This window comes from Sinocyclocheilus rhinocerous, unplaced genomic scaffold (genome assembly GCF_001515625.1).
Source record: "Sinocyclocheilus rhinocerous isolate Xijiao unplaced genomic scaffold, SAMN03320098_v1.1 scaffold2906, whole genome shotgun sequence".
Taxonomy (NCBI): Eukaryota; Metazoa; Chordata; class Actinopteri; order Cypriniformes; family Cyprinidae; genus Sinocyclocheilus; species Sinocyclocheilus rhinocerous.
Genome location: NW_015634459.1, coordinates 207595 through 219040, shown reverse-complemented (window position 1 = coordinate 219040; position 11446 = coordinate 207595). Strand labels below are relative to the sequence as shown.

General features: G+C 39.1%; 1 protein-coding gene across 4 annotated transcripts in view; it reads right to left on the bottom strand.

The window, feature by feature from the left end:
• LOC107745550 (AKT-interacting protein-like) overlaps positions 1–8176 on the bottom strand; it is a 10099-nt gene extending 1923 nt beyond the window's left edge. The window contains exons 1-7 of one of the 4 annotated variants that reach the window (XM_016559441.1): positions 8081–8176; positions 5853–5956; positions 4459–4667; positions 4057–4121; positions 3466–3566; positions 1512–1600; positions 895–993 (exon numbers count right to left, since the gene is read on the bottom strand). In XM_016559441.1, the coding sequence (XP_016414927.1) occupies positions 895–993; positions 1512–1600; positions 3466–3566; positions 4057–4121; positions 4459–4667; positions 5853–5894 (605 nt within the window). In that variant the 5' untranslated portion in view covers positions 5895–5956; positions 8081–8176. Of the gene's footprint in view, positions 1–894; positions 994–1511; positions 1601–3465; positions 3567–4056; positions 4122–4458; positions 4668–5852; positions 5957–6850; positions 7010–7175; positions 7358–7412; positions 7510–8080 lie in introns of those variants that run through there. The other 3 variants (XM_016559440.1, XM_016559442.1, XM_016559439.1) reach the window with 3 other exon arrangements.
• Between the last annotated feature and the right edge of the window lie 3270 nt (positions 8177–11446).

The following is an 11446-nucleotide window of genomic DNA, read 5'->3' as shown; positions in this document are numbered from 1 at the left end:
CAACGGCTCGACTTAAAATCATAATACGTGTTCTACTCAAGAAACAAAGTCACCTACATCTTGGATGCCCTGGGGGTAAGCAGATAAACATCATTTTCATTTTTGGGTGAACTATCCCTTTAAATCTTCTGTTTATTCAGCAACCGCTATAGGCATTTCCAGGGTATCTTCTGCAAGGCATATTTGCATATTTGGAGTTTCAGTGCGAGAGCACCCTCTGGCCTTCTGGATGGAAATGTACTGCTGATCATAGAACCTTGCTTCACTGAAAGATACGCATGACAATCGCAGCTTCTGCCGAACCGCGATTTAATTTCTATTAATCGTGCAGCCCTACTAAGAGGAAATAAATGTGGGGGGAAAAAGGCTAAACAAGCTTTCATCTTGTTGTGTGAAGTCAAGACTGACACCATGTCTACACCGGATGCAACAGTTGTCGTGCCGTGCCGCAAAAGCTTGAGGCCATCTCCACTGGACGCAACAAATCGACTGTTGCAAATCATTTGAATTTTGTGTCAGTGCGTCATAAATAGAACGAGGCATCAGTTTTCTCTCGGGGATTTGTTGTTGTGCCACATCCAGTGTAGACAGCATCACTGATTATAATGGGTTCTATAGTATTTTGTTTGGTCTCACCGTTCGTGTCTGGTGTAGACACGGTGTGAGATAGGACTAAGCCTGTAAGCGCTACATGACTTCAACTGCACAGGAAGTCAAAAACCTCAGAATAACACAGGCAATGCCTAAGCACATGAGAGAGATATTGTGGTTACTTCATTTCTCTGAAGCAAAAGCAACTTCAGTGACTTTTATTTAGACACTTATTTAGTGACGGTCACCGTTTAGTGTATGTGCTAGCAAGACCATTTAAAAAAAAATGAATCTATTACTCACAGCACTGCAGCCTCTGGGTTGAGCGGATCCATGGTGTTGATCTTATAGAAGATTGTGCGGGCATACATAAGGACCTGCCAGATATGGTTGTGGTTTCGCCTGCAAATTTAGATAAATTGAAATAAATATAATCCTTTTCCAATAGTCACATAGTAAACAATATATATATTGACATTACTTATATATAATATAAGTAATGTCAATCGATTAAATAACCAATCACAATTTTTTTCTGAAATTAATTGCGATTAATCACACCTAACATTAAAGTTCTCAAATATATTTTTTATACTGCAATCATTTTGTATTCAATATTCAAATTAATGTAGAAACGACAAATAAATACAATTCTTGTCAAGAAAAAAAAAAAAAAAAGGAGATAGAAGCAGCAGTTGTGAGTGGGGTGGCCAACCCTAGTTCCGCCCCTACGTTAATTGTGTTGAATGTTTTTAAATGCGTTAAACTGAAAAAAAATTCAATCGTATGCATTAACACATTCATTTTGACAGCACTAAAATATTTCCAAAACAACCTTGAGCCCCTTCGAATTTAGATTCCAGGGAGGTAAAGGGCAATACAGTAAAACAGCAGTTTTTGTTTTGTTTTTTTAAACAGACCTCCATTTGGTGAAAGCTCTCCTCACATCCAGCTCGCCAGAGACCGGGTCCACTAGTGGGTGGAAAACTGGGGTGTCAAAAACGACCCTCTGAAAAAAAACATGCATAAACGCGACAAAAGAACAGATCAGCCCTTCTGATGGCATGACCATTGTGAAAATTATGTGTCCCAAACCTTTTGAACAATTAGTTTCCATAACCCACAGTTGTTTGAGAGTTGAGTATAGCTATTATAGTCAATAGACATTTCCATTACTTATTTAAAAATAAGAAAACAATGTTGAAATACTTCAACGAAACTTGTAAAGACTACAGCAAAGTCTGACTTTACTATGGCTAATTTAAGCAGCAGATTAGCCCAAGTGGTACTCGCTGCAGAGTCAAATGACTTCCAGCTCCACCTCTCTGGACATCTAAGGGGGTGAAGGGATAGAGTTGTGGGTAGGGTTAGTGTGTGGGTGTGGTTGGATATTCTAGCTCCACCCATTAGGCACAAATTACATCCGCTCCTCCTTGCTGGACATCTACCGAGGGGGAGCAAGACGTAAGCTCCACCCATTTGCTCTGCAGTGAGCAGCCTCTTGATTAGCCTGCAGAGGTGAAAATTTGTAGTTTTTGTAGAAATAAAATTCTACTAGAAAAGTCACTTATCACTGTCGGTGTAGATTTTTTTTTTTTTTTTTACAGACATTTACATGGCAAACATAATACTGCATCACATTCTCACAGGCAGTAAATGTTCATATATAGTGTTATTTAAAATAAATACATAAAAACTTCAAGTTGTATAATGGAAGTATAGGGACTTTCGCACCGCTGGAACCTTTGCATAGTACCTGAACTAATTGTGGAACTACCCACTTTTTGGCATGTTCGCACCGCAGGAACTAGGAACGGTTTTAGTTCTAGGAACTAGGAACGGTTTTAGTTCTAGGAACTAGGAACGGTTTTAGCTCTAGGAACTCCGTTTGGAGGAACTAAATTAGCTCCTACTTCAGAGCAGGGTCCAAAACGGTTCTATAGGAACTATCAGTGACGCAAGTGTATGCTGATTGGCCAAACGCACGTGAAACACCAGCCACCCAGCATTTTTAAAAAGCCATGTAAACATTTACTCCACGAACATGGAAAACGGCGATAACGGCATTTACCTGTTGTCTGCAGTGTTGTGTTTTTTCTCAGCTTTGATGATATGTAACACTGCAAGTTGTCAAAAAAAAAATTGTCTCTAAGCCCAACTTTTTGCTCTTGCAATCGCGTAAATCGTGCGTTTGCATCTCCATTATAAAAAGCATATTCAGAATTCCTGCTGCCGGTGCGAATGAAACCAGGAAAACGGCCCGAGGGAGAAATTGGTTCTCTAGGAACTATCCTGCTGGCTAGTTCCTAGAACGAAATTCCTAGAACTACACTGTGCGAAAGCCCCTTATTTCCTCTATATCAGTTCCTTGATTTTAGATTGCACAAAGAACCACTTGAACCACTTGTTTCAGCATCATAACTCCAATAACAGCTCTGGATCGAGGTGCAGTTCTCTCCATTTATCAACAAAATATCAAGAACATGCATACACTATCTTGGTTTGATATTTTAAAGCCACAAGTATGCAAGTTTCCTATTCTCCAGCTTCATCATAAAATATAAATGCATAAGGTGCTATGCACAGACGTTCTTTTCTACTTTGTCCCTTTTCCTTGAAAAAGTTTTATAGCAACCAACCAACCAACCATCACCATGTTAAACCTGGGCTCAAGTTTAATGGTCTAACATTTCAAACAGTCCTAATTCATGGTGCGTGTAGCTTCTACAATAACTGTAAATTAGTCTACAGAGGAAAAACCAGCAAACTAATGTGGGGAGCCATCACAGCGGGTCATGGATAGAATGAATACACGTAGCAAATCCTTATTCTTGATGTGTGGAAAGATGTGTGGAAATTGTATATTATACTTACAGGACAGTCTCCATCTGGGTAGTTATCAGGAATGTAGACGGTGAACTTAAACACACCATCTTGGTACAAGCCATGTCGAATGAAAATCACACCAAACCACACTGCAATAGAGAAAAGACATTGATGGATACTTAGAGAAATTAGCAATGTAGCAAATCAATTTAACTCTTCAGCTCAATTATTGAACATTGATCATTTCATAAGTTAAACTATTTGATGATGCAAAACAAGCACAATGATACAACACAATGACTAATGCTGTGCTCCATTCAAAAACAGGTGTGGGAGTTTTCTATATGTCTGACTTGCGACCATATTGATTTCTGTGGTCCGATGTTTGGTAGCTACATAAAGAAAAAGAAAAAAAAAGCCAATCCTTTCATTTCATTAATCATGCACATCTCCCTGAACGCCATCATATTCATGTGACATTGCAACCCCATGCCGACACATTCATAGAAGTTAATTGACTGCACATTCTGTTGCACTTTTCCAAGCAGGAAGTTAGAAATTCTTTTGGAGTTGAATGGATTGCAGCATAAGAGCATTCTGTGACAGACAGAAGAGAGTGGAAGAGGAAGACATGCTTACTTAGTGCTGATCTGTATGAAGGCTGAACATAGATGCCAGGAAGCTTCTGCTTGATCACCAATGTGCTGCAACAGACACATGGTCAGAATTGTCCATTTAAAACATACACCTCAAAATATGCTGCACAAACTTAGGGTGTTGATACACAACTCTGAGACGACTGCTGAATAACAAATGTGATGCATTTTGTTTTTTAACTTGGTTATATAGTCATAAAAATCTATTCAATCTCAGGTTTGATGTGTTTTATAAATCACAGCTTAATTTATTCAACACTACTATACAGCCATCAAAACTGTTATTGCCCAAAACCTGTGGAAGCCTGTGGAACCTGGTCTTTTGTACAGTTACAATAAATAAATAAAATAAATAGCCAATAAATAAAAATAGAGCATAACTCACAACTCCGCGAGCAGCGAGTACTCCAGGTAGAAAGGGCCATATGAGGCATGCGTGCCATTGGCAGACTGTGTAGAGGAGGCCGGTGAGGCGGCTTTAGTGATGGGGGCGGCATTCTTTGGGATGGAGGGAAGCTGCTTTTTACCAAATGGAGGACGAGCTGGACTGGATCTCTGCTCCCCTGGACCACCCTGCTCCTCACCGTCAGATCTCTACACAAACAAATCACACATGTTCAATGGTTCTAAAATCTATTGAAGCCTTTTATTTGAAATCATTAGCTCATCCATGAACATGATTTCTGCCCGAGTCCCCGTCGGATTGCATTGGCTGTGGGGATGAAGACGACAACTCCAATGATTCCACACTCAGTCACGACTCACGGGGTCATCAAACTACGCCTTTGTCTATTTGTTTATTTTGAATATGTGCCCTTTAGCGGCGAAAATTACATAGTGCCTTTAAATCAGCAGAGAGAGACTATATTTCAAGGGACTGTGAAGGTAAAAATCAGACACCAGAAACTCATAAGCAGTAGAGGCCGGGGCCTGAGGCTTAATGGCCTAAAAGGAAAAACTAACAGCAAACGGATTCAGCTATTCAGCACACAGCCTGTAATAAAGCCAACTACAACAAAATACAGCTGAATATCACAGAATACAGTCAAATACACTTTCAAAACAATTTACTAACAGCTAGTCCAAGAAGTGTCTATCATAAATCAAAAAGAGCAGTTGGGTCATGACTCATGAGTCAGCAGCATCTATTAAGAAACAGCTGAATTTAACGCCTTTTTGACAGCTGTGATGCCACGCCACACCACACCAATGTCAGGACAACAACTTTGTAGTTTACAACAAAAACTGTTACTCCTTTTGCTGAGCCAAGTCAAAAGCACTAATTGACTGCAATTCTTAGATTTTAGCAAGAGTTTATAACCGTAATTTCAAAACAAATCAGAATTGAGAGACTAGCCTACATCACTCTGTAATAAAAAGTCCTCCACCCCTAAAGCTTGTGACTTTAGAGAGTCTGAGCTGTGCAAAATCATCTTTAAACCCTGAGCCTCCCATGTGATTTCTTATTGCAGTCACCTGTTGCAAACATTACTCTGTGAACAGTCATTTAGACTTCAGGTAAAGGACACTGGGATGTTTATATATGCTTAGCGATGTCATACAGCATCTCACATTTTAAAACTATTATGCCAACCAAGTTCATACATTTGCATCACAAGTACTGCTTTTACAGAAGAAACTCTGAGAAATCTTTTGTCAATCTCAGCAGACTCACAAGCCGATCCACGAGCTAGTTTAATAGGCCAGAAATAAAGGATAGGATCAAGAGAGGTCAAATGTGTTCATGAGAAGACATACTGGTGGACTGCCATAATTCACCTTACGACCAGCGTTTGTCGACATGCTCCAAAATGGGTTCATTACTCATTGAGCTCTGGATGGGTGTATGCTTGTTCACTTTTTGGTGGCATCCGAAGAATTCGCTGTGAGAGAAAGAGAGAGAGAGAGAAAGAGAAAGAAAAAGTGCTGATGAGAGCCTGGACATTTGGAAAACACAATAGGCAACCTGATGCTTTATGGCAGCTGGTGGCAATCCAATCCCCACTAACCAGGTTTTTGTTGGCGCTAGTGAGAACTTCAGTGACCTACAGCCTAATATAGAAGTTTTCAATCTTTTAGATGACACAGACCCCCAAATACTATCATCCTGAGAGACCCCCACTCAAACTTAAAAGGCAGCAATGCATTTGTATATATAAAGATCCAATTTATACTGAACAATCAATATTATAAATGTGTAAAATTATTTGCTAAATATTTAGTTTCTATTAGGTTACATACTCATTGTTTTCTTTTTGTAATTATTTTAATTAAAAAAATTAACTTTAAATGCATTTACTTTTTTTTTAATACATATATATAAAAAGACTTCTCAAAAGTTTAATGGACCCCAAACCTCTCGTCTACAAGAGCAAACAATTCTACAGACATCAATATTTTGACGTTTTGAACAGCCAGATCTAACATACATTAACCTAGGGCCGAAGAATTCTCCATATAGTTCATATAAACATTTAACCAGGGTGAGGGAAAATCCAGTGGTAATATAATACAGTGATAATACAGATGTCAACGCCCGAGACACTGGACGAACCGCCTCAACTAGAAACAAAAGCTCTGACTCCTCGTAAGACAAATATATTGCCTTCATTTCTACCTGACACCCACTGCAGGCAAATTTTAGCGTTTAATTTAGTGTTCTCTAGGTGAAAACACAGCTTTTAAAGCAGAGTTTGCGTTACTGTTACGGTATTTGTAATTGGAGTAGACTAGCCTTTATTTAGCAAAACCTCCATAACTAACGGGGTTCCACTTACCGGAGTCAAATAATGTCACCTGGCTGAAGACATGTTACACGGTAACTTGTCCAAATGTGAAAGTTTGATTTAGACGGGTTTTTTTTTATTCTGTACGGTTAACTAAACCACCGTCGACCGTGTTGTCCGAATAATCTCACACAAATATCGAACACGCCTCTAACTACCTTGACAGGAAAAGGCGGGATATAAACACAAGTGAAAGACGGTGATTGGTTCTCATTGTGAGTGACAAGTCCTTCACCCTAACAAACGTACAATACAGCAATCCACAAGGTTAAATGTCTCCAGGTTAATGTTTAGACAGCAAATATTTGGCACATACCGATCTTTTTAGATGGATAATAGTGTGGGAATGACATCAGTCGCAAAGTTTACAGCGAAAGTGGTTTTAAATCGACCGACAAAAGACTTGCTTCTTATGTTGTCAGCTCAAGTTATGAGCTGAGCGTTTTAACGGACGCGAGTTTTGGATTTGATCTTACAGTACGATATACATGGGCATAGCTACGTTAAACGTTAGTAAACACTTCTAAATTAGAAAGGACTTTAAGAAACTTACCTTGCTAAACTCAGGACATTTCACACGTTTTTGAAAACATGTATTAGTCTATCCACCCTCCCCTTTGACGGACGGTACGGGATGAGCTCGAGTTCTGTCATTGGTTTATAGAGACGCACTGTGCACTCTATTGGTGCATTTCCCTGTTAATCATGTCAAACCAAGGTAGCAAATTCGGATTAGTCCTTTAAATCATGCTTTTATGTGAATTAATTAAACGGATTCATTGGTAGATTTATTCATACATAATAAGAGGTCAGTTTATTGCGAGCTTCAGTGTGCCTTTTAAAGTCATTGCTTTAATTTAAAACAAATCACTTCTTATAAAAATAGGAATGTTATAGGTTTCTTTATTTTTATATTAGTCTTTATAAAACCAAAACCTAAAATATTCCTGAGCTATTAAACCGTTTGCTGGAGAAATATTGTAACGTATCAATTCTCTTCATATAGTAAAATAAGAAAACTTCCGCATTTTTAGTCATAAGAAATGTTTAGAGATATAGGCCATCTTATGACGCATCCTTGGCCTTTCACTTGCATGTGCCCAGCTTTCTAGAATAAAGTAAATACATTTTCCGCGTACACTGGTTGGCAAGTGGGTTGACTGATTTTGCAATGTCCCCTTTAGGACAACAGAGGGAGTCAAATACTAGCTATCAGAGTACCTCAACAATCTCCCCAACTGACTGCCTTCAGAGGTGCCCAATCCTGTTCCTGAAGATCTACCGTCCTGCAATGTTCAGCTCCAACCCTGATCAAACACAAATGAACCAGCTAATTAAGATATTCAGGAGCGCTTGAGCATTACAGACAGGTGTGTTGAATCAGGGTTGGATCGGAACTCTGCAGGCAGGTAGATCTCCAGGAACATGATTGAGCACCCCTGGCCTAATTCAATCCTCTCTAAATAGGTGCATAGGCCAGGGTTCCTCAAATCTTGCCCTGGAGGGCCAATGCCCTGCAGAGTTTAGCTTCAACCCTAATCAAACACACCTGAGCAAGCTCCTCAAGGTCCTCAGGATCCAGAGAAAATCACAGGTAAGTGAGTTTGATCATGGGTTTGAGCTAAACTCTGCAGGCAGTGGCCCTCCAGGACCGGATTTGAGGAACACTGGCATAGGCTTTTGCTTTGGAAACCAGTAGTGTCATTATCAAGACTGCCAATGATGATGTCATTACATGGTCACAATAGTAGATTACATATAGACAGTTTTATGGATGCCCTAGCTACAGTAGCTTTCCTGTTGACTTCTGGAGTAATTGCGCGGTAAAATTTGGCACCTGATGTTTGATTGATTGATTGATTTCTTGAGGGATATACCTAATAATAATTTACGAGGAACATAGAGAGAAAGAAAAAACTAATTTACTGCTTCACTGATTTACCTAATTGAGGAAAATTACATTGTCCAGGGCTGAAAGTGGAAGCTAATTATTGACTTAATTATTGTTTAATTATCTGATTCCATTTTGTTTTTCAACACAGTCCGCTAATAAAATAATTGGCCTGTGGTTTCTTGATGCAGCCAGTAAACAAAGCAAGGTCACTGACTCATTGACAGAATGAATTTGACTGGATTCCAGTGGCATTTCCAAAATGTAAATGTTGGACATGAGAAAGGTGATTGTATTCGGCCTCAAATGCAAATATCCTCTGGCCTACCTGAGCTGGATATGTTAATAATGTTGCCAGCATAGAAAATGACTGTTTGCTTTGTTCAGCAAATAAAATAATATGGCACAGTCTGGTTTCAACCTGATCTTTTTATGTCATGCTGATGTTGTGTAAAAACACGTCAACGCTGAATGTTTTATATGCTCTGCTATGAAATAGTAATAGCAATATTTGTGTATATTTTTCTGTAGGCAACACTGGTACTGTCTCTTAGGGGTTTGTAATGTATGAGTTCACCTAATGAGGTCTGTGGCATAAGCAGGAAGACCTGTTTAAAATGCCTTTTTTGAAGGCTTAATAATAATAAATAATGGATTTCCAATGGCTTTCAGAAGGTTTTGCTTCCTTAGACTGCTGTTTGAAGTGAAAAAGCAACACTAATGGCCGGCTGGGTTGTTGTTTTGTCCTTTTTTGTTAGTATTGATGAATGTACCAAACTTCCCAAAAAGCAAACACTCAGTAGGCCATTGTGTTCGAAACTGCAAATGAAAAATATCCTGTGTTCATCCTCTCCATCACTCTGTGTCTCCTCTGAGACACCAAGGGCCTGCTTATTCTGATCTGCAATTTGGTTTAAATGACAGTTAAAAATGGCAATTGGCAGCCCCCCAGTGAAATATGCCACGACAGCAAAAGCCATAAAGCAGGCAGAACGAATGACTTCACGTCTAGATAATAAGTAATAACAATGTTAGTTTGAATAAGAAAAGCCAGAGCTGGATTCAGATGCAATATTCATTGTTGGAATATGCACGACTGGGGAGAGGAAAGAGGAGGGGGAAAAAGCATCATCCGAGTCCCACACACAGCAATAGTCTTGTCTTATCCCTTAGGCTATGGCCCGGCTAGCACCTCAATGCAGCAATTATTTGCTTTAATGACTGCAGTTCAAATAAGCCCGGAGATTTTATTAAACCAAATGAGGAAATCTTCAGTGTATTATCACCTTGTGATTGACAGTGACAAGTGTTGGGCCGGCTCAGATATGAGTGTGATGAAGAAGCTCTCGGCAAAGCTCTCAATAATGTTCCCCCTGATAAAGTTGCCTATTGAACTCCAGCGAGAAGAGAGAGCAGAACTGCACGCATATTAATTCTCAGTGTCAAGAGGTGGTTAAGGGAGCAAGGGAAGACGGAGGAGTGAATAATCTGACTGGGCTGGAAGTCCCTTACACTGCCTGGGCTGGCATTTTACTGCACTAATGAAAAGGAGATCTATTGTGCCCGATCATGCGCATAGATTTTACTATATGATAGTAATAATGACAGAGAAATATTCATATTAAAAGCAAAGGTCATTCACAGAATAGGCTAAGCTTTCCTAAGCTGCAACCTTTACAGGAACAGACAACCTGTGATGCAGATGAAAAGGAAAGAGGAGTGAGAGAAACAGAAAACGAGACAGAGAGTGTTGTTTCTTAGTATGGACAAAGGGGGGAGACAATACACTGTTCTTCAGCTGTGTTCACGCACAACTAAAACCTGCTGTAAGAGATAATGTACTGGTTTATTTTGAGATAATGACCATTATTCTGGCTTACATTAAATACAGTTTGATAGGGTTAAAAATGTATATTACCTAAAGGCTTCTGTTATGTATCCACTACAACGTACAAAGTGATGGCTGTAGACAAACACTGTAACAATATTTGCTATTTTAAATACATTTATAGTTACAATATCACAGTTAAATACTAAAGTCCTCTGAGGTCATATTTTGCTACAATCGATAACTGAGATGCAAGGTGGAGGCAGTTTCATTTATATGAAATGTGGAAGAGTAAATCCACAATGTGACACAAGAAACAGGAAAGTATAGCGCCGATGTTGTGAAGAATTTGCAGGGCAATTCTTAACTATTTAAGTTTCAAAATTAATAAAAGTTAAATGAATTTGATGGGGGAAAAAACATGTAATTATCATAGGCTATTGCTGGTCAAAGAGCATATTTTCTGCAATACTCAATAAATCTATTGTGTTTTTGTCAAGCGAACCAGGGTGATGCAAACTTCCGGGCTGGCCAACAGAAATCCGTCATCACTGCAGAACTCTATAGTGTGCGTGGTTATGATGGCTGTGTCCAAAAGCGTAGGCGGCTGACTTGATGCCTCGCTGCCTTATCAAGCATTGTTTTTGCAGGCAGTTTTTGCAGGCACCTCAGAATGGCAGCATAATGGTTTAATGATCTACAACAAAATATTGAGAGCTTTGGATAACTATGCGAATATTTAATTACTACACTGTAAAAAATTACCGTGAATTTAATGGTAAAAGACTGTAAAAATGCTACAGTAAAAACCTGTTAAATGGTTAACGGTAAATTCCGCTACTAGCCTATATACGGTGAAAAACTGTAT